General features: G+C 42.8%; 1 protein-coding gene across 1 annotated transcript in view; it reads left to right on the top strand.

The window, feature by feature from the left end:
* Positions 1-13,149: 13,149 nt before the first annotated feature.
* The window catches only part of LOC126199415 (odorant receptor Or2-like), a 52,282-nt gene continuing 39,389 nt past the window's right edge, over positions 13,150-26,042 (top strand). The window contains exons 1-2 of the mRNA XM_049936333.1: positions 13,150-14,027; positions 16,369-16,468. Of these exons, the coding sequence (XP_049792290.1) occupies positions 13,150-14,027; positions 16,369-16,468 (978 nt within the window). The remainder of the gene's footprint in view (positions 14,028-16,368; positions 16,469-26,042) is intronic.

Below are 26,042 nucleotides of genomic sequence, written 5' to 3'. Positions count from 1 at the left end.
TTGGGGAAATAAATAAAGGGGTTCAGTCTCATAGAGTGCAGGTCGAACACTGGAGGAACGTAGATACAGAAACCATCGGTGTAACTGTTGTAAATTGTCTATCTATGTTGGGAAAGTACCGGAGCTTCAAGCGCTAATAGAAAGCACTGACGCTCAAATCGTTATAGGCACAGAAAGCTGGCTAAAGCCGGAAAAATGTTCAGCTGAAGTTCTTGCGAAGAACCTTAAGGTGTTCCGAAAGGACAGGCTAAAAACACAGTGGACGATGGCGTGTTCGATGCTGTTAGAAATAACTTATCATGTTGCGAAATTGAATCACATAGTTCCTGTGAGTTAGTATGGGCAGAGGTCATTCATGGCAACCGGAATAAAATAATAACTGGATCCTTTTACCGAGCTCCCGACTCAGATGATACAATTGCTGGCAGATTAAAAGGAATCTTGAGTTCTATTTCAAACACGTTTACTACTCATACAATTATAGTTGGAAGTGACTTTAATTTACCCTCGATATTTTGACGAAAATACATGTTCAGATCCGGTGGTACGCACAAAGCGTCACCCGAAATTTTGCCAAACGCATTGTCTGAATATTATTTCTAACAGTTAGTTCTTGAGCCAACGCCAATTGTAAATGTATGAGGAAACACATTTGACCTCTTGGCAACAAATAATCCTGAGCTAATAACGAGCTTCAAAACGGATACAGGAATCAACGAACACAGGGTTGTCGTATCGAAATTGAATATTGTAGGCCCCAAAAACTCCAAAACTGGCCAAAATAAATACCTATTCAAAAAAGCAGATAAAAATTCATTTGACGCCTTCCTGAGAGACAATGTACGCTCCTTCCAAGTAAACAACGTAAGTGTAGACGAGATGTGGCTTGAATTCATAGAATTAATATCGACAGCAACTGAGAAATTTATACCAAATAAAGTAACAAACGCCGGAGCTGATCCCCGTTGGTACACAAAACTGGTCAGAACGCTATTGCAGTAACAATGAAAAAAGCATGCGAAATTTAAACGGAGAGAAAATCTCCAAGATTGGCTATCTTTCACAGAAGCTCGAAATTTAACGCGGGTATCATTGCGAGGTGCTTAACAGTTTCCACAGCGAAACTTTACCTCGAAACCTGACAGAATATCCAAAGAATTTCTGATCGTATGTAAAGTACGCCGGCCGGTGTGGCCGTGCGGTTCTAGGCGCTGCAGTCTGGAACCGCGTGACCGCTACGGTCGCAGGTTCGAATCCTGCCTCGGGCATGGATGTGTGTGATGTCCTTAGGTTAGTTAGGTTTAATTAGTTCTAAGTTCTAGGCGACTGATGACCTCAGAAGTTAAGTCGCATAGTGCTCGGAGCCATTTTTTTGTAAAGTACGCTAGCAGCAAGATGCAATCAATGCCAACGCTGCGCGATAACGATGGAAATACTATCGTCGACAGTGCTGCCAAAGAAGAGTTATTAAACACAGCTTTTCGAAATTCCTTAATTAAAGAAGACGAAGTAAATATTCCAGAATTCGATTCGGGAACAGCTGCCAACATGAGTAATTTAGATGAAGATATCCTCGGAGTTCTGAATAACTTAAATCATTTAATAAAAGGAAGTCTTCTGACCCAGACTATTTACCAATTAGGTTCCTTTCTGAGTATGCTATTGCAATATCTTCATACTTCATCATCATATACGTAACAGTCATATACGTATAACCTCTCGCTCGACGAAAGCCAAAGAGAGCAAAATTGCACAGGCTACACCAATACTCAAGAAAGGTAGTAGGAGTAATCCATTAAATTACAGGCCCATACTTAAACTTCGATATGCAGCAGGATTTTGGAATATAGATTGTATTCGAACATTATGAATCAGCTCGAAGAGAACGGTCTATTGACACACAGTGAACATGGATTTAGAAAAATCATACCTGTGGAACGCAACTAGCTGTTTACACTTACGAAGTCATGAGTGCTATTCACAAGGGAGTTCGAATTGGTTCCATATATCTAGATTTCTAAAGGGCTTTTGACGTACACACATGCTGCTTGAAGTGAATTTGCGTGCTTATGGAATACTGTCTTAATTAGGTGACTGAAATCGTGATTTCCTGTCAGAGAGGTCACACTTCGTAGTAACTGACAGAAAGTCATCGAGTAAAAGAGAAGTGATTTCTGGCGTTCGCCAAGGTAGTGTTACAGGCCCTCTGCTGTTTCTTATCTATAAAAACGACGTAGGAGACAAACTCAACAGTCGTCTTACGTTGTCTGCAGATGACGTTGTCTTTTATCGTCTAGTAAACTCATCAGATGATCATAACAAATTGCAGAACTTTTTAGAAAAGCTATCTTAATGGTGCGAAAATGGGCAGTGGACCCTAGATAGTGAAGAGCGTGAGGTTATCCACATAAGTCCTAAAAGGAATCCGTTAAACTACGGTTACACTATAAATCAGTGTAATATAAAGGCCATCAATTCAACTAAATACCTAGGAATTACAATTACGAACAATTTATATTGGAAAGACCCCATAGAAAATTTTGTTCGGTGGGCTAACCGAAGACTGCGTTTTATTGGCAGAACATTTAAAAGATGCTACAGGTCTACTAAAGAGACTGCCTACACTACGCTTGTCCGTCCTCTCTTGGAGACCTGCTGCGCTGTCTGGGATCCTTACCGGACAGGATTAACGGAGTACACCGAGAATGTTCAACGTAGAGCAGCACGTTTTGTATTAGCGCGAAACAGGGAGAGAATGTCAGTGACATTATACAATATTTGGGATGGACACCATTAACACAAAGGCATTTATCGAGGCGACAGAATCTTATCACGAAATTCTAATCACCAGTTTTCTCTTCCGAATGCGAAAATATTTTGTTGACGCCGACCTACATAGGGAGAAAAGATCATCATAAAATAAGGGAAACAGAGCTCGCAAAGATGTAGGTGTTCGTTTTTTCCGCACGCTGTTCGAGAGTGGATTAAGAGAGAGTTATTGTGAAGGTGGTTCGATGAACTGATGTAGATGTAGTTGTAGATCTTTCTGGCCAGGGGAGCATCTCAGTATCACGCACACAGTTGACAGAGGAAATTTCCTTATGGGACGAGTATTGTACTGTTGAAATATGGCATCACGATTCCGTCGTGTCAGAAGATACACTGATGCCTCTCGCTAACGATGATCATTGGGGCAAGCAGAGCATCTGTTCACAGTTGACCTCAGTGGGACGCCATTCGTTAGCAGTCCAACCTCCCTGTCACGGCACCACTCCAATCACATTAGCATTCCTGTCTTTCAATATGAGAGTGACCAGCGGCCTATGCTGGGATTGCGATTTAAGCTGTTACTAGACGTACTACATACGGAAAATAAGGAATTGTTGAGTAAATGTTAACGTCACCGAAAGTGCATTTAAATCAATTTTTCTTCAAACAATCTGTAATAAAATATAAATTAAATAAGAATTATTAACGGAAATAAGACAATTTTACCATACCTTTTTAAATATACATAGTTTCCAGCCGTCTTTGTTAACGCTTAAACGGCGTTGTCACACTATTACATAACAAGTTCTCGTTGTGTCTTCTCAATAAAACAAGTATGTCTTTTTCCAACGACGGAAGAGCCAAGTTGCCCAGACGAATTCGTCCTTGTGTTGCTCGTAAAATAACCGTTTCGAGACTGAAAATCTCCTTTCTGCCCTTCCACTGGTAGCAGGATGAGTTGAGATCGTTTCACTTAATTTGTAAATTTCACCGTAGACGACTTCAGGTCCATTTGATTTCTCAAAGCTTGTAGTGGTTTGAACGGTATTGATCGAAAATTCTTTAAGTGAATATACCGCTTCCAGATCAAAGACAGTGTATAGCAGCAGGAAACACAGAGTTTTCTCAGTTTCGAAAATACATTTGTTGGAAAATTTTGTCGTAACCCGCAAAACGTTTAGAATCCAGTGATGCCAGAAATTTCAACTGTACCTCTATTCTACACTTCATTTGAGTTATTACTGTTTCCAGAACTTCGCAGAACTTAAATACGAACAATGGGTTTCATCTTCACGACAGTTTGTCTTCCTAGGCCTTTGTTAGGTCTCTTCATCTGCAACGCTCACTGTTTCAGACCATACTTCTTGATATCCTGCGTTTCTAATGTGTAGCACTGTGGTAATGAACTGATTTACTTTTTCGGTGCAGTGACAAGTGTCCATGCTCCCGTTTTGTAAAATTTCAAAAACAGTATCTGAAAACGGGTAAACTTTCCTGAGCAGAATCGAGAAACTGTTGGTTCCAGTCCGTTAGAGAAATCGGCGAGCGCGTGAAGTCATGTTGCCTTCTTCGCTAGGCCAGCCCCCAGAATCCTCTTCCACTGAAGTAAAGAAACTAGCGTGATGACTTCTGCAGTGATGAAATGTAATTACAAGCCTGGAAGCAAAATTCCATCGTGTAGATGCGAAACTTGGCATTTTACTTTCAGTTGAGGCATTAACAGCATCTATACGTGAAGTGGAATGTGAGAAAAAGGTGGATAAACCATTAACAGAAACAAAGAATTACCTGATTTCCTGGAAAGTATGAGACTAAACGTGTGACTGTAACAGTGGATGAAGGTAATAGCAGCATACTCGGTTTTTATTAAAGTCTGAAGTACATAAACATGTCCAGCCATTACTGCAGCACCATCGAAAGTTTGAACAACAATATTGTTTTAACATTCTAATCCATTTATAGTTTTCATATTCAGATAAACCACTGGCTTATCGGTCAGAACTTATGTCAGTGAAATGTAGAAATCGTTCTCTGCAATTGCCTTCATCGTCAATACAATGTAAGATAGTTGACTTTTATTGGTGACACCAGTTATTTCATCGAGCATGAGTCCAATAAAAGTATCCTTATCAGTATCTGATTTAATCTTATCTCTAACAGCTTTGGCCACGACATCGATTAGCTCATTCTGTGTAAGTGTCCAGGTGCCTTTGAAAAAGGTAGCCGTCTTTGAAAGCCGAGAAAGTGCTACATCATAATTAACCACGAATTGTAGCAGATACCTGCATTTGCCTTTATTTTATGACTCCTCACTTCCAGTGTGACTTCTAAATGAACATTCTTGTTTTGCAGAAAGTTCCATTTAATCATTAAATATTTACAAAACATTTATGTTTTATTTAGCATTTTCATTGTGTAAACAAACAGCAATTTTTTCTGATAATTCAGTGAATGTTTTACCCCATAACAGCCGAAACATTTTAATCCTGTAAAAGATTTTAATTGCATTGCTGATATCTTATGTTTATGTAAAGCGGTGTTTCAGTACCGTAGATTTGTGAAACCCACAGTATTGCTAGACGTTTCCTCAGTTGCAAACAACAAGAATGCCTAGCAATAAGGTTGTACTGCACCTGAACCAAACAGCCAAGCATATTCACCATAACAGGTTATACTGAAGTACGTGTTGTAAGGACTGGTCTGTTCCATTTCTGACGCTGATACCGCAAAAGGGCTAACTGTAAAGTCCCTGATTTACTATCACAAGTTTATCATCGTATTTCAACTGCGAGAATAGTCTTTTCACCAACAGCTTTGTTACGCAATATTCATCCATTTGGAAGAAATAGCGCTGCCAACTCTCTTGCTACACTGTACTTAACGAAATAAGCAATACCAGTACTGCTGTTGAGGGCCTTAACAATCGCAGAAACATTCTATTTTTTTTTTCTGCAGTCAGCATCAGTGATACGGATCTCTATTCTCTCCTGTGTCCGATGGTAGAGAACGAGATACATTCCATGCTACTCACTAAACCTTCATTATACAAACTGTAATTATTAATATTATTTATTAATTTCTAGTGCACTTTAGATGTAGACTTCGGTGACTGCTTTCATAATCAACAACATACGCCAGTGAGAGTTATTTACCCGGGATTTGCTGTGGGGCATTCACTACACGGAATTTTCGCGTCTTTTTTCTATCAATTTCTTTATGACGTACAAGGTGTTGGTGACAGATTTGTCTTTCCTCGGATCATTTTGCTCCTTTTAAAGAAATGCATTAGTTCATATTTGTACTCCTTTACAAATCGTGCGTGTGTATATTTGCATTGACATACCCATCAGACAAACACTTCTGAAATTTCGGCATTCTCCATACTGCATTCAGCTCAGACATTTCTCTTTAACACCAAATACATCATCTTAAGCTGTAGGAACATGTCACATTATTTTATAAACGCTTTATAAACTCTACAGTACTCTATGTTGTCGCTTTGCTTTTCGGGTTTTCGATTTGATAAACGATTCAACGAGATATTCAGCTGTAAATAACGCGCCCCATCATAAGATAATTCACCTGTCTTAGTACCTTCGGTATCATACCAAAATAAGTTTTTCCCATCCATTCATTTGATGCGTCCTGGAACAGGTCTTATCAACATCTTTTGCCGAAGTTGGTGCCTGCGAGTTGAGGACGTTGACTACAATATGGCCTGACGTCTACTAAATTACCTATAAAAGAGTGAGAGGGAGAAACTCTCCTACTATGCTTAGCACACGTGATTTTGGAATGGCGAAGAGAAGTTTTTTGCTTCGTAGGAGATGAGTAACGGTGTAAACATTTGAGGATTCAATGCGAAAACAGCTATTTCCCAATGCAGTACCGGTATATCTTTGAAAATCTGTGAGTACAGCCTTCCACTCTACATGTTAGTCTTTTGCAGCAACTGCAGATTCCTGAGTCCCACGTTTGGGTATAAGAGATGAACACACTACCTGCATGTCGTTCGTTAAAGTCTGGCACACAGATAATATCATCTATTACTCTCCATGACCATATGCAACTGTCACCGTAGGAGATATGCGTGAGACAGTGCTTGTTCCTCTTCTGCATGATCTGACACACAGAATATATCTAGTATTACTAGTTGTGACTATACACAATGATTCACAACAGGAAATAAATGCGTGACAGTGCTTGTTCCTCTTTATATTCTGACATGTTCCTACAGCTTAAGATGATGCATTTAGTATTAAAGAGAAATGTTTGAGCTGAATGGAGGAATTCTGCAAAGTACAAAGTGTATTTATTGAAGGGTATAGGAACAACAGATCTTTACAGCAGAAACCTAAGTAAATGCCTACAAAAATAAGTAATTAATAAAAACAGAAATGTGACGTGGATGAATATAAAGCTGATTAATTACGTTCATGCAAATAGTGATTCGGTGAAAGAAAAAGAGAGAAACTGTATTAAGATTAATATTGAAAGCAGCGAACAGGGCACAGTGTCAGGTGTACATCAGGAAGTGTGCCAGCACTCCGTTGACAAACTAATGAAGAAGTGGGACGCGGACAACACCATCAGGTACGAAGGTGACGCAGCCATACATCCAGAATGCTCAAGAATCTTCTGGAGACCTTTGGAAGAAAGTATAGGAACATTTCGGAAGGCTCAGGGAGAATATCTCTATGCGAGAAACTCGTACAAAACTCACTGAAAAGACAGTATATAAACTGCCAGTGCAAGAGGCGAGGACAATGTTTGCCAGGACGCAGCTAGGAGCAGCGCGATAACCGAGCCATTCGGAACAGTCAGTATAGGGTGACACTTTGATGCTCGAGCGGTAAAGACGACGAGAATTTTGTACATATTTGAGGGAGTGCAACCGATTTTGCGGTTAATGTCCAGCAACAGTTATTATTTTCAGTTTTCTGCTTGTCTCCGACGATTGTCTGGTTGAAAGCATATGCGACACTCATCGGTGAAGAGAACGTGATGCCAATCATGAGCGGTGCATTCGGCATGTTGGTTGGCCCATCTGTGCAGCGCTGCATGGTGACGTGGTTGCAAAGATGGACCTCGCCATGGACGTCGGCAGTGAAGTTGCACATCATGAAGTCTATTGTACACAGTTTTAGTCGTAACACGTTGTCCTGTCGCTGCACGAAAAGCATTATTCAACATGGTGGCGTTACTGTCAGGGTTCCTCCGAGCTATAATCCGTAGGTAGCGGTCATCCACTGCATTAGTAGCCCTTTGGCGGCCTGAGCGAGGCATTTCATCGACAGTTCCTGTCTCTCTGTATCTCCTCCATGTCCGAACAACATCGCTTTGGTTGTCTCCGAGACGCCTGGACACTTCCCTTGTTGAGAGCCCTTCCTGGCACAAAGTAACAATGCGGATGCAATCGAACAGTGGTATTGACCGTCGAGGCATGGTTGAACAACAGACAACACGAGCTGTGTACCACCTTCCTTGTGGAACGACTGGAACTGATCGGCTGTCGGACGCCCTCCGTCTAATAGGTGCTGCTCATGCATGGTTGTTCACACCGTTGAGCGGGTTTGGTGACATGTCAGGACAGTCAAAGAGACTGTGTCTGTGATACAGTAGTCACAGTCAACGTCTATCGTCAGGAGTTTTGGGAACTGGAGTGATGCAAAACTTTCTTTGATGTGTATATTTTTTAATGTGCGTTACCAGCTTCGACAAATTAATTTGTCGTCTTCCGAAGCTTAATGTTGGTTTAGTGGATTTCGATATCGTCTTCATAGAAGCATAAGCCCACAACAAGTCCAGAAATTTACATATAGCGTGGGGTAACTGTCAACACAGATTGACAATTTACAGTTACTGAACCACCTCTATGTATATACTAAGCTGAGATTCAGGTGCTGTAAATTGTCAGCCTGTGTTTGCAATAATATTTTATGTACATTTCTGGACATACCAAGCCATTACACTTCTAGGAAGAAGCTATCAACATCTGCTTCTCAAAATGACAAATTAATTTTTCGAAACAGGTAAAGCATAACAAAAAATATATTTGCAAGTGATGGCTAAATTTTAACTGAAGAATATATACTACTGTTGCTGAAAAGTACATGAATAAAATAAAATTCTTTATATTCTTCACTACACCCTACTATCGTTCATACATATTTCTTTCTCACCTTTCAGATAAAGGAATTTTAGCGACAAGGACAAAACTGTCAGAACGTATACCAAACAAACGGAGGACTCCAACACCTTCTGTTTCACCTTCTTATGTAAATATAAGTAAATAATTCATGAATTAATTTGCGTGAATTAATTTAGTCCCGACTGACTGAAATAAAACGCCTAATGTTTGGTAATAGATTTAATTTGTGTTTTCGGTTTTGTTAGACATGTTTTTGTTATGAATTTCAATTAAATTGTATAATTTACCTCTCCTACGTGTTAATTATCGCAGGAGACAGACAAAACAATCTTTTGTTGAATAGACATCCTAAGCAACTTGAATACTGTTTTCGGTTATTATAGTGATCTTACTCATAATTAAGTTATTTTTGAAATATTTTATTTTACTTTCAAAATATTTTAAAAATTACCGTAGAGACTACCACTACGAATTTTCTTGAGTAAGCAGAACACAAGAGCAAGAGAGATTTCTGTCAGGTAGGTACTGGAAGTTTTAGAACAACGACTGTGCTGTAAGTGATTAGACACACATATCATGCTTTCATATCCAAAAAGAACCAGCTCGATTGCAGTACATCGAAAACATGCTAAGATATATGACATCCATATCTTTTACATTCAGAATGCCAAGACCTTGAAAAGAGCGGAAAACAAACTCCGACAATGTGATCGTCATCCAAGAAAGGAAGGAAGATTTTGAGTTGCGGTCCTATCGACAACGAGGTCGTTAGAGACTGAGCACAAGCTCGGATGTTTTCAAGAATGGGGTGGAAAATCGCCAGCGCCTTCTCAAAGGAACCACATGGCGTTTGGGGATAGGAGGGGGGGGGGGGGGCGATTTACGGAAATGACGAAAAACATGTACACGGATTACCGGACCAAGATATCAGTAATCGTCCTCTCAAACTGCTGGCAGAAAGGTTCCTTTAGACTTCCCCGTCCGTTATGATTTTTACCTATAAGTATCCAGAGGTAATTGCTAACTGTATTAGGTTTATGACGTTTTTGGATTATTTCGTTGCAACTCAGGCACATTGCCAATCACATTGACAATTGTGGAGCAAATGTACTAGTATAATAACCTGGTACAACGTTACACATAATTAAAACGCAAAAGAAGGGAACGTCACACTATAGACGCTAGGAGGTTTACCCTAGACAATATTACCCAACTCTACCGCTCACAGCGCCCAATAAATGTAGTGGGGATGGCAGTGTACAGTCCCTATTACCTCCACGGCGTCTTTTTCGCCGAAAACCGATGTTAGTGAACGAATAATCAACAACAGCCCCGTTACAATACAAGGTGACGCAAAAGTTGTACATCAGTTGGACGATCGCATAGAGGAATCAAAATATACCAGATTAGGTTAGGAAATAACGGTCTTAGGAACAAACCTTAACCAGTGAATGTTAGGAGCAACAAGGGCATTCAATTAACATCTGCCATAATTCCAGCAAAGATAACGTTCGTTTTACTTAGCTATGTTTTACATTATAGAAGGTATTCAGAATGGTAACCACTGCATTCAGTACGAGCATAACAACTTCGCAGAAAATTCTGGGCCACTATGCCAAGTTGACTAGGCACTGTGCGAATCTCACCAGGCGCTGTAAGTTTTCTGGCGAGAAGTTTTGTTGTGTCGGGAACTGGCGTCATGTGCGCAACGCTTCTGATATACCGCCACGAGAAACGAAATCAAGAGGTTATATGAGGGGAGGTAGGTGGCCATTCAATTGACCTTCTCTTTCCTCCAATCCACTGAATACAAACGAATTTGCATACACAAGTCTTCTATCCTACTCTCTGTAGGTAGAACACTGTTTATGATAATGTGCGTTGGTGGTAGCGTAGAGACTGGCGTAATAAAACAGGCGGTTCCTGAAGCTAATGTCAGTGAGGGCCACGAAGTGAACGAATAACCAAAACAAGTCTAGAGTATATACAATAATCCAGAGAGCAATCACAAATGTAAATCATTCAAGGTAAAACTCTAGTATTCACAGCCATGTAAGTGAAGGCTTCAGTGACTGGCAAGACACTGGTCAGCAATACATGGGTAGCGGTGTTTAATGGTAAAACATGTAGACTCTTTTACTGTAGGAAGAAAGCGAGAGGATGTAGAGGATGTTGTTATGGGTGGCCAGTATCCTCTTTCTACAACACAAATGCACACGTGGCTGGCAGTTGTTATTTATCTAGAATAGAGTCCATGTGCTGTGGTACAAGCTCGTCAGTAACAGTCGTTTTGCAGACAATATCGGTGATCTTGCTATTCCAAACTTTGGTCTCACTGCTAGTCCAGCTAAGGTCTCTAATCTGGTCGCTACGTACTGTCATAGCCCGTGACCAGCTGTGCAGTTGTCCTGACAGACGCCACACGTGAAGAGGGAATCAGCGATGCCCTCTGGTCAGCAGCGGTGGCCTAAATACGTGCTGTCGTGAGGGGGTTGGCGGCTTGTTGCTTGCGGGTGTGTCTGTGGCCTCTCTCATGATGGGCGCGCCTGACCCTTCACCTACTGTCGATCTTCGTACTACATCTTTGTCGACTGGTGTACTGGCGACAGCTTATACCAGCACAAAACACTCGCCAGAGGATGAAGCCACCACACATGCTTGCCGCAGCGGCTGCGCCTCATGCACGGGCCCTCTGTCGCCAGGAGCCCGAGTATCTCTGACATTTTCTAGCTGTCGATACTTGGGCTAGGCCCAGAATTCGAATCACTGGATTCTAAAATAAGTGTGCAGTGGCTTCGTCTAGTTGCACCTATACCTGATGACTCACGTTAAGTGACCCCTATTCTTACAGTTCTGGAAGGACGTTATCGATGAAGACGTTCAAACCTGATGATAGAAGATATGGTCACATCACGTGGCCACCGACACATTCACTGGAGGCCGCTGGTAGGGTTTGTGTGGTAATGGGACAAGAGGATTGTGTCGTGTCCATTCTAACAATGCTGTACCATTCATTCACAAAATAGTACTCTTTGTCGGTAATCATACACGCCCAAACACTGAAATGGACGTTGCTGATGGATGTAACTGGTTCTTATGCGGGACGCGCCACACACTACTCGGAGGCATATTCATGGTATGATATGGCGAACGGTTGGTTGGTTTTTGAGGAAGGAGACTAGACAGCGAGGTCATCGGTCTCATTGGATTAGGGAAGGACGGGGAAGGAAGTCGGCCGTGCCCTTTCAAAGGATCCATCCCGGCATTTGCCTGGAGCGGTTTAGGGAAATCACGGAAAACCTAAATCAGGTTGGCCGGACGCGGGATTGAACCGTCGGCCTCCCGAGTGCGAGTCCAGTGTCTAACCACTGCGCCACCTCGCTCGGTGATATGGCGTACGTGTTTTGTTCAAATGTGTGTGTGAAATCTTATGGGACTTAACTGCTAAGGTCATCAGTTCCTAAGCTTACACACTACTTAACCTTAACTATCCGAAGGACAAACACACACACCCATGCCCGAGGGAGGACTCTAACCACCGCCGGGTCCAGCCGCACAGTCCATGACTGCAGCACCCTAAACCGCTCGGCTAATCCCGCGCGGCGTACGTGTCTGTTGAAAGTTGTTCTTCCACTATTGGAGTACTCCATGGGCGGTCCGCACGATACAGTGGAACTGAGGCACCGGTTTCCCCAAGTCTATGGTGAAGACTTCGAAGTGCTCCAGGCCATTGTTGGCATCAGCTTCGATGAAGGAAGCTTTGAGCTTCGTGTACATTGTCCGTAGCTCTGTGATAAAATAAGTACGTATCTCACAGTCATGCAAACTTTTACTGTTCCATTTCGCAAAGTATTGTCCGTGTCACAAACACAGCAGTTACCTTCGGTGATGCCACAAAATACGGTACTAATCCACGGCAGCACTGCAATGCAAACGACCAGTTTGTCTCAGAGTGCAGGAATGTAAAGCAGATGTACATATACTGCGACTAACACACAGGACATTAACCTGTAGAATGTCCCATGCGTCTAGCTCCAACTACCATTCCCCGTTCATTGTGGCTATAATCACGTCGGAAACCTTTTCACATTAATCGCTTGAGTACAAGCAATGCACTACTCTTTTGTACATTGTACACGTGATACTACCGCCATCCGTAAGTGCTCATATTCTATTCCATAACTTTTGTCACCTCAGTGTATGTTGTTAATATTTTCAGATTCCTGGGAATGGCGGTGAGGGTGCCGTGGCGCAACTCCATCATGTGGGCCAACGCCCGGCTGCTGTCCGTGGCCGGCGTGTGGTCGCCGCCGGGCTACCAGGGCTGCTACTGGGTGTACACCTGTTGGCTGTTCGCCTCCCAGTGCTTCATGATAGCCGGCCAGCTGGCGGGGCTCTGGTACTTCCGCGCAGATATGGACAAGATAACGCTCGACATCTGCCTCACCGTAACCGTCGTAATGGGCGTCATAAAGGGCGCGGTAATCGTGGCTCACAAGGAGCAGTTCTTCAACATCGTCAACCACCTGGATGACGTCACGGCGGCTCAGCGGGAGGCGGGCGATCCGGAAGTGGCGTCTGTGCTCGACTCTACTGTGCAGCTGTCGCGGACCATTACGGTGTACGTGCCGATGATGGGCAGTCTGTCTCCCGTGATGTGGGGGCTGACGCCGCTCCTCTTGAGGCTGCTGGGTGGAGGGTCGCAGCAGCGCGAGCTGCCTGTCGTGTGCTGGTACGGTTCGTGGGACACCGCCACTCCGTACTACGAGCTTCTGTACGTCGTGCAGTTTGTTACCATACAGGGCGGCTACTTGGTCGTTATGGGCTCTGACCTCTTCTTCATATCGCTTATGATACACGCTGCGGCCCAGCTACGGATTCTCAACATGAAACTCGAGAAGATTGTCAAGAGTGAAGACGAATGGAATGGCAAAGGCACTGAAGCATTAACATGTATATCTGGGTACCGTATCAATGGTTTGAAAGGTACTGAAAAATGTGAGGGGGAGTGGAACTCGACGTCCAAGCTTACTCACTATGTAACGGATCAGACTAGCAGCTACAGTGAACTTCGCGTATGGGTGGAGCAACACAAGGATGTCATCAAGTAAGTTGCTTGAAACTCTGTGTCTAGAAGTAACCACGCCTGCACCACATCCTCTTTCTGTCATTGAAGAAGACGCATCCTAGATTAAATTTACTGATAAGTTACATTTAAAATGGGAACTGTGCGCGTGGACTTCGCATCCACAAACCCTTTCCAACGCACGTTAAGTGTGTCATGTAACATGTAAATGACGTTACAAAGGGCAAAAGTAAAGTCATTCTTCATACACACGCCACGCCGCGCGGGGTAGCCGTGCGGTCGAGGGCGCCTTGCCATGGTTCGCGGGGCTACCCCAGTCTGAGGTTCGAGTCCTACCTTGGGCATGGGTGTGTGTGTTGTCCGTAGCGTTAAGTTAGTTTAAGTTAGATTAAGTGGTGTGTAAGCCTAGGGACCTCAGTAGTTTGATCCCACAGAACTTACCACAAATTTCCAATTTCATACACATGTTAGTTGAGACAACATAGGAGCAACGTAAACTTACAATCTAACAAAGCATTAAATTCGCAATTCCCGAGCAACGGATTTATAATAATACTTACAAAATTTTCGTTACTGACATTTGTTCCTGTTAGCCACTAATATGCTCCACAAACGCATTTCAAGTAATGAATCTCCACTGCTGCTGTTCCTGCATCACGTCGTTTCAAAGATAGGTCCTACTATAGCCAAGGTATTTTTCAGACTTACATGTACACGAGGAGGAATTTCTTTAAGGTACGTAGAGATTGGAACGAAATCAAATAATCCCTCAACATGTTGTATCTATGAGTTGGTCAGATTGTGCACTACGGTACCCGTGAGCAACAAGTATCTGAATTAGAACCCCGGACGGCGTAAAGTTTTGGATTGTCACATACGTGATGTTTCATTTAGAAACAATATTTCAAATTCAGTTTGCATGTATGAAACATTAAAATATATATTTTTGGACAGTGTGGCAGTAAGAACAGTTATAAGCCATACTGGTGCTTTATACTCCAATATCTTTATTATTTTTAGACCTATATTTCTGTTTATGCTGCAAACGACACAATATTGCTATCACAAAAAGCCTTACTGTTGTGGGCACACTGCTAGAGGCGAAGTGTTATTGGAACTTTTCAAAATGGTAACTGAGTGCCTGTCTACGATTCTGAAGGTCTCAGTCAATCAAAAGGATTTTTTTATGTCATTCGTCGCTTCTCGCAACAATTTCCTGATGTGGAAGGTGCTACGTTGCACCATGGTTCGAAGTTCGTTGAACTGTAGTCTTCTCATATCAAGATAGTAAGTAAAGCCATGGGTAAGAGGAAGACAAGACGATATCACCGACAACAGGATGTCACTACGACTATGCCATAGAACATTGCGGGATTCAAACCAATCATCGGACTGCGGAACCTGTACTTTTATTTACCTGAATCCACCCGCCATCAACAAAAGATAGTTTTGTCACAGTTGTTTACTAGTTCCGGAAATATTTTGCCGGCCGCGGTGGTCACGCGGTTCTAGGCGCGCAGTCAGGAACCGTGCGACAGCTACGGTCGCAGGTTCGAATCCTGCCTCGGGCATGGATGTGTGTGATGTCCTTAAATTAGTTAGGTTTAAGTAGATCTAAGTTCTAGGGGACTAATGACCACAGCAGTTGAGTCCCATAGTGCTCAGAGCCATTTGAACCATTTTTGAAATATTTTGGAAATTTGTGGTAGGTTCTTATGGGACCCAACTGCTGAGGTCATCGGTCCCTAAGCTTACACGCTACTTAATCTAGCTTAAATTAACTTACGTTAAGGGCAACACAAACTGCCATGCCCGAGGGAGGACTGGAACCTCCGACGAGAGGAGCCGCGAGAACGGTGGCAAGGCGCTTCCGACCGCCCGGCTAACCCGCGAGTGTGCTATTCTGATAATTCGTCGCTAATTTTCACCGAAAAGAACAAGTACAGTTTCTGAGTGAATTAAAGTACAGTTTTAGGTCTTGTTAATAATAATTAGTATTTTGGTTAACTTTACAATCAACTGGCTTGAAGTGGTACGATGATCAGTAAGATACTTCTAGTATGAAAATCATTTCATTCAGTGAAAGGACCTCAGCTCAGAAGCAAGACATATGGCCAGCCTCTTGCTTTTTTTATATTGGAATGTGCAATATAATATCACAGTTTTCGCCGCTAGAGTCAGTTTTATGAGAAAATTGGAAGGTGAATGGTTGTTACATTTTTCTGAGTAGCGCAGTAGCTGCAGCTCTTTTCGTCAGGTGATGCATACAGTGTTTAGTGAAAACCTAAGAAAGAATTTTTAAATATCCATTTTATGCACTTATTAATTGCGACTATGACACATAAATATGTTCTCGTTTCAGACTGGTGCAGCATCTGGAACAACTACTCAACATGATCATCTTGTTTCAGTTCCTGGGAGGGACAATTATCATTTGCGTGACGTTGTACCAAAGTTCTGCTGTGAGTATCTGCTTGCTTTTTACACTCGAAACATATCAACTTTTTCAAAAATCAAAGATAGTTGTAACCACCACTGAAAAATTCACGTGGTTATTTTTTCTTTAATTTGTTGCTTACCTTACTTTCTTTCGTACTGTTGTCTCGTGTGAATCAAGTCACTTCTTTCTGGTCTGAATTTGACGTTCATTTTTCTTACACGTTGTGATTTATTCTGCATTTGTTGCTCCATTTTGAACTATTAGATGATATTTGAACTGTGCATTTAAGTGTTCGTTGTAGTGCGCGGTTACAGCATATGCTAGCACGTGCTTTTCAGGCAAATTTCACGAGGCGCCACAAGTGCACGGGAAGTTATGACATGAAAACCGTACCGATTTTTCTTTTTCGGCTCCTCTATATTTTTGGAGTCTGTTCGCCACACGTACCTTTATTCTCCCAGTTTTTACTCGGCCTTTCTCATGCATCATTTTAATTTCAAAAATGTGTCATAGTGTACCATTCACTGAAACACGACGTTATTAATTACATAACACAACATTGACTTTGAGCCTGGGATCACAATCTGGTCAACTTGCTGGAGTTGTCATAAAAGAAATGAAACCCAGGTAGAAGCATAACACAAAATTGACTTTGACTCTCCTGTACCACTGCCCAGGAGTAGAACAGTCAAAGATGCTCAAAGTGGTGACCCTGGACACCGATACACTGGTGCACTCGTTGAATGAAAGAATTCTTTCCTGCTTCCAGTGTTGCCTGCTGAAGACATTTACATGCAAGTACGATACGTTCCTGAATGTCCTCTGGAGTTTTTGGAATATCGCGAGAGACAACGTCTTTAACGCATCCCCAAAGAAAAAAGTCCAGAAGATTGAAATCAAGAGACCTGTCAGGTCTGTTCCTCCTCGACCAGTCCATTTAACAGGATACCTTCGGTGCAAAACACGACGTGCACGCTAGGCTTTATGTGCTGGACATCCATAATAATAAGCTCTCTGGTTCTTAGCGGCACTCCATCCAGAAAAGGAGTAAGAATTCGTCTGATTCAAATGGTTCAATTGGCTCTGAGCACTATGGGACTTCTAAGGTCATCAGTCCCCTAGAACTTAGAACTATTTAAACCTAACTAACCTAAAGACATCACACAAATCCAGGCCCGAGGCAGGATTCGAACCTGCGACCGTGGCGCTCACGCGGTTCCAGACTGTAGCACCTAAAACCGCTCGGCCACCCCGGGCAGCAATTCGTCTGAGGAAGTTGGCATTCGCTGTGCCGTTTAGGCTACCATTGATGAAATAAGGGCCAATAATTGTATTACCAAGCATCCCACACAAGACGTTAACTCTCCATTGACGCTGATGTATCACCTGTCCAAGCCATCGTGGGTTGTCGTTGTTCCAATAATGCATGTCCTTTGTTTTAGAAGAAACATTCATTGGTAAATAGAACATTGGAGAAGAAGTTCATGTTGGCGAGGATTCGCTGCTGTGCCCATTGACAGAACTGTACACGATTCTTTAAATCATTCCCATGCAATACTGATGTAGGCGTACATGGTAAGGTTGTAACCGGCGACGTACACTGGTTTTAGGAATGCCAATCTCGTGTTCAAGCTGTTGTGTGATCACACGTGGATTCAGAGCAACGGCAGCTTCGTCTGTGCAAGTGCTGCAAAGATTGCGTTGTCGTGGGTTGAAATTTCCCGTTTCCTGAAGCATCGCAACAAGACGAGAAAACATCAGTCGGGAAGATGTGTTCCTGTCAGGATATCACTCTACAGTTCTCCTGCCTTCGTAGCATATCGCCTATCTTCAACAACAACAGCAATAAAGAAAGGTGATGTCGATGCAGTTTGTAGACTGGACAGCCTTTACTGTATAACTACTCTACACAACAGTATTGAAAAGGATTAAACTACTGTACTAAATGTACCCGTATATAAGAAAACAGTATTGCAATTACTGTTCTGCTAACTTACATTCCCCATAGATGAATGGCATTTCTGCCTTCTCTTTGTTGGTGTTCATTCTACTCACACAACTACTCAACTACGATGGTTGACGGAATGACGGGTGTGCATTCTAGTTATGTTTACATTTGTCCACTGTCAACGTCAGCACGTGGATGTGTTCCATTAGCCATAGTACCTGCACTAAGCGCTGGGACCGTCAACGTCAGCGTTGTGTTATGTAATTAATAACGTAGTGTTTCAGTGAATGGTACTCTGTGACACATTTTTGAACAAGTCTTTAGGAAAGGAAATGTATTACCGAATAAAAAATACAGGGTACCATTTAAAAAAACTCATTATATGTTATATCTTTGTAAAAATCGGAGCTATAGCTAAGGCAATCATGGTGATTGATATCTCACTGATATATATATATATATATATATATATATATATATATATATATATATATATATATATATATATATATATATATAATCCTGGAAATTGAAATAAGAACACCGTGAATTCATTGTCCCAGGAAGGGGAAACTTTATTGACACATTCCTGGGGTCAGATACATCACATGATCACTGACAGAACCACAGGCACATAGACACAGGCAACAGAGCATGCACAATGTCGGCACTAGTACAGTGTATATCCACCTTTCGCAGCAATGCAGGCTGCTATTCTCCCATGGAGACGATCGTAGAGATGCTGGATGTAGTCCTGTGGAACGGCTTGCCATGTCATTTCCACCTGGCGCCTCAGTTGGACCAGCGTTCGTGCTGGACGTGCAGACCGCGTGAGACGACGCTTCATCCAGTCCCAAACATGCTCAATGGGGGACAGATCCGGAGATCTTGCTGGCCAGGGTAGTTGATTTACACCTTCTAGAGCACGTTGGGTGGCACGGGATACATGCGGACGTGCATTGTCCTGTTGGAACAGCAAGTTCCCTTGCCGGTCTAGGAATGGTAGAACGATGGGTTCGATGACGGTTTGGATGTACCGTGCACTATTCAGTGTCCCCTCGACGATCACCAGTGGTGTACGGCCAGTGTAGGAGATCGCTCCGCACACCATGATGCCGGGTGTTGGCCCTGTGTGCCTCGGTCGTATGCAGTCCTGATTGTGGCGCTCACCTGCACGGCGCCAAACACGCATACGACCATCATTGGCACCAAGGCAGAAGCGACTCTCATCGCTGAAGACGACACGTCTCCATTCGTCCCTCCAGTCACGCCTGTCGCGACACCACTGGAGGCGGGCTGCACGATGTTGGGGCGTGAGCGGAAGACGGCCTAACGGTGTGCGGGACCGTAGCCCAGCTTCATGGAGACGGTTGCGAATGGTCCTCGCCGATACCCCAGGAGCAACAGTGTCCCTAATTTGCTGGGAAGTGGCGGTGTGGTCCCCTACGGCACTGCGTAGGATCCTACGGTCTTGGCGTGCATCCGTGTGTCGCTGCGGTCCGGTCCCAGGTCGACGGGCACGTGCACCTTCCGCCGACCACTGGCGACAACATCGATGTACTCTGGAGACCTCACGCCCCACGTGTTGAGCAATTCGGCGGTACGTCCACCCGGCCTCCCGCATGCCCACTATACGCCCTCGCTCAAAGTCCGTCAACTGTACATACGGTTCACGTCCACGCTGTCGCGGCATGCTACCAGTGTTAAAGACTGCGATGTAGCTCCGTATGCCACGGCAAACTGGCTGACACTGACGGCGGCGGTGCACAAATGCTGCGCAGCTAGCGCCATTCGACGGCCAACACCGCGGTTCCTGGTGTGTCCGCTGTGCCGTGCGTGTGATCATTGCTTGTACAGCCCTCTCGCAGTGTCCGGAACAAGTATGGTGGGTCTGACACACCGGTGTCAATGTGTTCTGTTTTCCATTTCCGGGAGTATGTATATATATATATATATATATATATATATATATATATATATATATATATATATATATATATATATTGTGTGTGTGTTCGTGTGTCCTAAATCTCCTCCTATACCACCGGAGAGTTTTCAACGAAACTTGGTTGATATATATCGTTTACTGTCACGAAACAATAGCTGCGGGGGTAAGAACCACCTACGTAACATAATTTAGGAGATATGACGTCATAAACACTGAGATGCGTGAAAAATGCCGCATTGTGCTTGACGTTTAAAATTATTACTTCATTTCTTCTAACTCTACTCTCAACATAATTTGCAGAAAGTATCCAAATATCCTGCTGAATGTACCTACAAAAACATGTCATTGTATGGCAGTAAGATAGGAAATGTGGACTCATAACACTGAGGTGTTTGAAAACCTGACGCACCACATTTGACGTTTAAATCTATTACTCATTTGCTACTTCGCAGACGCCACTTAATATACATACACAAATACATCGTTGCACGACACATATGCAAGAGATATGACGTCATAAACTCTGTGATGCGTGAAAAATTGGTGCATCATGCTTGAAGTTTTTAACACTTTTATTCTTTACCACTAAGACACTGGTACAGTAGAGTCAAATAAAGGAAATGCCCGAACCCAGGCAGCGCTCTCGGCGGTTTCAACTGCGAAGCGCGAAGGGTTGTAGGCGGAAACAGTAGCTGTCTATAGAGCTATGAAGAAGTGTTACCATAGAGGCGTTTACAAAATCACGCTGTAGAAACTTCAAGGAGCTGGCTGTTAACTATTTGTTTTCGTTTATAACAGGAAAACGGCAAAATAAATATCTATGCAATGCCGGGTTCTTCAGGTAGATCTATAATGAGCCTCGATTAATCTACCTTACTCACAAACACCGTAGAACTCTGCACTGTGTCTTCTAGCCACCTGCCGACTTCGTGCCTCGTCTGTTACGCTTGTTTCGCATTAATGCGGCGGATGAAATACTAGTTACCTGTGTCATATGCAGGGTGAACATTAACAAAATCGACGAGCTGCAGGGACGGATTACTGACTGAAAATTGAGGAAAAAGTGTCCTCTGGCATGCATCGTTGCGGCGATAGACGGCGCTGATGAATGTGTGTGTTGCAGACTGTGATTGACGTTGCGTACTGTAAAGGGACAGAACAGTATTGAATTCATGTCGAGAATAAGCTGAGATGTTGTTTGTGTATGGCGAAGGAGACTGATGTGTCAAAGCTAGTACACTCGCAGACATCAATCACATTACACAACACTTAAAGCCGTTTTTGGGTGTTTGATCATGGGACCTTTCAGACAGACGAACGGGCAGGGTGGCGGCGGAGGACTGGGTTCTACAGGATACTGAGACGAACCCTAGTACAAGCCCCAGGCAAGTGGCCCGCCAGCATAATATAAGCCAAAGTACGATTATGTTTATCCTGCATGACATCAGCTACAATCCCTGCCATCTGCAACGAGTGCAAGGATTATCATCGGCGGATTTCCTTCTATGGGAAGAATTTTGTCGATGGTTTTTACGTCAGACCATCAGAATTATGGGATATTTGTCACCATCCCTCTTTACGGACGAAGCAATCATTACCAGAACCGAATGGCTCTGAGCACTATGGGACTCAACTGCTGAGGTCATTAGTCCCCTAGAACTTAGAACTAGTTAAACCTAACTAACCTAAGGACATCACAAACATCCATGCCCGAGGCAGGATTCGAACCTGCGACCGTAGCGGTCTTGCGGTTCCAGACTGCAGCGCCTTTAACCGCACGGCCACTTCGGCCGGCTACCAGAACCGACATCATCAGTCTGCGTAATCGTCATCTGTGGGCTACAGGTAATTCTCTTGGAATGGTTGAGGCGTCTCATCAGCTTCGGTTCAGCATCAGTATGTGGGCAGGGATTCTTGTAGACCACATGCTTCGACTGGTTATTATTACACGATACGTAGACGGAGGAACGTACCTGGACTTTATGCGGAATACTCTGTATGGGATGCCTGAGAACGTGCCTTTGGCAATATGACAGGTTACGTGGTTTCTGCATGGCGGAGCACCACCCACCTTCCACACCATAGTTCACCGGTAATCTCAACATCTTCTCCGGACTCTGGATAAGACGCGGAGGCCCCGTAGCATGGCCTGCTAAATCACCGGACTTAAGCCCCCTGGATTTTTAGCTCTAGGAGCCTCTGAAAAGCGTTGGGTATGCTGAACCAGTTCCTGATGTGCAAGCCCTTCAACAACATGTTCACGACGCTTGTGACGTTATTCGGAGAAAGGCCGGAACGTGTGAAACAGTGCAGCAGTCCATGATGCGACGTTCAAACCCGGGCATTGCATCCCATTGAAGCCACTTTCAACGTCTGTTGTGACATGGATACGATGCAGCTCTGTACAGTGTTCCGCGACGATTTGTTGTCCTTGCATGTATGCCGTCCGTTTCCGGACTAGGACTGTAGATACTTTTAAAAATATCAAGAATCCCACGAAATCTATATTTAAGAAAGTATTATTAACAGCCTCGCTATACCGAAGAAATATCGGTGCATCGATATATCAATGTGAAAGTATCTACATACTGGTCTATAAAAATATAAGCAGCACATCGTAAATATACGGCGGTTTTACAGCGGTATATTTAAGTACTGATTTCTTATGAGATATTCTGTACATCAACAAGCTAGCAGCCTCAGCGTCCCTCTTAGAGCAAGAGTTGAAAGGAAAACTATGCACCTTCGCGCTTCGCGATAACCACTTTGCTAACAATGGTAACTGCACGTATGTGGCACAATAAAAGGTGTCCGGTGGTTCCGTTCGCTTTCGTCACGTATCGGACTTGCCTGGAACGCTTCGTGTCGACTTCCCTGTTTTTGCATTTCTGCCAACGCCAACGACCTAGCAGTTATAGTGTCAAAATTGCATCGTGAATTTAAACGCTGCACTATCTGTTGGTAGCGCCGAGTACTGATTGCTTCAGCATTTCCCCCACACGTCTCCGCCCGCCAGAGGATAAATATTGTCATTTACATTTTTGTTCGCCGTTTTCAGCAACTGTTTTTGAAGAATGCCGATGTGAAGGAATAGCTCACTAGTTGCGTAAAAAATAGTTTTTTTACCGCTACCGGTGTGCTGTTCCTTCACATCGAAAATCCTGTTATTCCATTCACAGCGCCGCCCCCGTGCAATCGGACTTCTTCTTTATTCCACCTGTACTTGCTTCACACAGTCAAAGAGAAAATCTGGGCGTGATGACAGCTCAAAAAGTAGAGACTGCTCCACACAGTGAAAGTAAAATTATGTTCTACTATTGTTTCAAAAGAACCGTTTCAAATATTTACCGAAAATTGTGAAAAAATATAATATAAAATATAAATATCTCCACTCGATATTGAAGTTTCGGTATAGATACAAGGGAATATCAGAGGAAAATATTATCGGTGTACATCGATATTCTCGGGAAGAGGCAGCGATATAACGATATATCGATATATTATAACCAACCCCATTCCACAAATATGGTCAGTAACCTTTTTTCCTTCTTTTCCAATCAGTAATTGGTCCTTGCAGTTCCTCCGTTTTATTAATGTTCACCCTGTCTAATTAGCATGTAGGACATTTGTGAACACAGTTCAGGTACATTCAATTATCATATATATCATTTACCAGCGTTTACAAGAGTTGAAAATTGAAACATGCAAAATCCTGTAGTAAACGGTATGTATATAAATAAATATGATAAAAAAGTACATAATTTAATGGCATTAACGCTTAATGAATTATCAGAATACCGTAAGAGATGAAACAAAAACATTTTCTGTGATGTTTCGGGAGCGTCTAACACCGAAAACTTCAGTATGGGAATATTTATTAATTGGAATATAAGCAAATAATAAACAATGTCTAATTTTATTTGAAACGGAAGTGGCATTTATGTTAAAGTTTGCTTGAGTATTTTGGTATTAACTTATCTGCATAAGGAAACAGGGACATCACCGATGTCTTCACACCGTAAATGAATATCTGTGGCATTTTGGGTGTGCTTACAGGGTCTCATTTAAGATAGGTGTCATTTCCAGTATGCATTTCCTTGATAGTTTAGTAGTGATACGAAGTTCCGTAACTGAAAAATTAGTTTGAACAAAAGCATTTGAATTATACAATTTTGTTAGTAATTAGCCCAGATAGGACGCCAGTTACGTCGAAGCTGATTTACATACGCTGCACTTTGTGAAGCACTTTAAGAGTAATTATATTTCATTAATTATAAGATAATTTCACACGAGTACTGAACTGCAGAGTTATGACGGTCAGTAAAAGAGAGTAGGTGCCATCAGTGCAGGAATGTGACCGCTCTGAGCCGGCTGGAGTGGCCGAGCGGTTCTAGGCGCTACAGTCTGGAACCGCACGACTGCTACGGTCGCAGGTTCGAATCCTGCCTCGGGCATGGATGTGTGTGATGTCCTAAGGTTAGTTAGGATTAAGTAATTCTAGGGGACTGATGATCTCAGAAGTTAAGTCCCATAGTAGTCAGAGCCATTTTGACCTCTTTGTTTGCACAGAGTATTGTGTTTGGACCATGGCTAATTATCTTCTGTTGCCATTAATTAGAATAAAATTAAAAATACACTAAGTATCTTTGCATCAACACAACTGATGTAAGAATATGGCAATATACTTATCATATCATGAGATCTCTCACATGTTTTTTCCCCTGCATTTCATTTATCGTTAGCCTGAGAGAAATTCATGATTGGCAGGCAAACTACGACCCGAGTGCTTGAGTTGATCTTACTAGACGATAACAGGTCTGACGGTGGCGGGCGTTGAATCTGCGTAGGGGTGGGCATATAGCACACCTGTGTCACAGAATAGAGTATATACAGAATAAAACTTGCTGCAATCCATGCCTCAAAATTTAGAGCGCATGCGCGAAACTGCCATACTGAGAACGTGTAAACAGCTGCGCTTGTAGCGTAATAGGACGGTTACGGTTTGCTGATTTTATTAACTGTGCATTTTAACTGCTGGGCTTACCTACAAGTAAACAATTGTTTGATGTAGCTCATTACTTTCCTGTGTGGTCATTTCTCTTACTACTACTCATTATCTGTTTCTAAACAGATAATGAGTAGTAGTAAGAGAAATGACCACACAGGAAAGTAATGAGCTATTCCCACGAAGCAGCTGACAGCAGTACAGGAGAAAAATAACTTTTCCGATTTTATTACTGTAAATTGTAAAAGCTCATTAAAATGTAAAAAATTATGTACGTAAATGAAGCTACATCCACTCCTGTGGTTAGTTTTTCGGTAGAGATTCTCCTTTCCCTGTAAACGATTATAAATACCTTGTTACGCATTTCCGTGTCTCATTCGATTCTGAAATAAATAATAGGCTCGTAAAATTGATTTCTTTCGTGTGTTAGTTTCTTCGTTATGGCTCATAGTTTTATGTGATATTTAGTTTCCAAGGATTTGAAGGATTTGCAGTGAAAAACGTTGTCGCTACCTACTATCGTTTGGTTCATTTGAGGTGCTCGTTGCTATAAACTAATTGTAACTAACACATCGTCATTGTTTTTAAAGTTGGAAGGAAGGCCGTGTCACTCAATATGGAGAAAATAGTAGTTAATTTTTATCTGAGTGCGTGCCATGACAGGCTGCCTGAAGCTCACAGGGCGACTGCACTTA

Source organism: Schistocerca nitens, chromosome 8 (assembly GCF_023898315.1).
Source record: "Schistocerca nitens isolate TAMUIC-IGC-003100 chromosome 8, iqSchNite1.1, whole genome shotgun sequence".
Taxonomy (NCBI): Eukaryota; Metazoa; Arthropoda; class Insecta; order Orthoptera; family Acrididae; genus Schistocerca; species Schistocerca nitens.
This window is presented reverse-complemented; position numbering and strand designations above follow the sequence as displayed.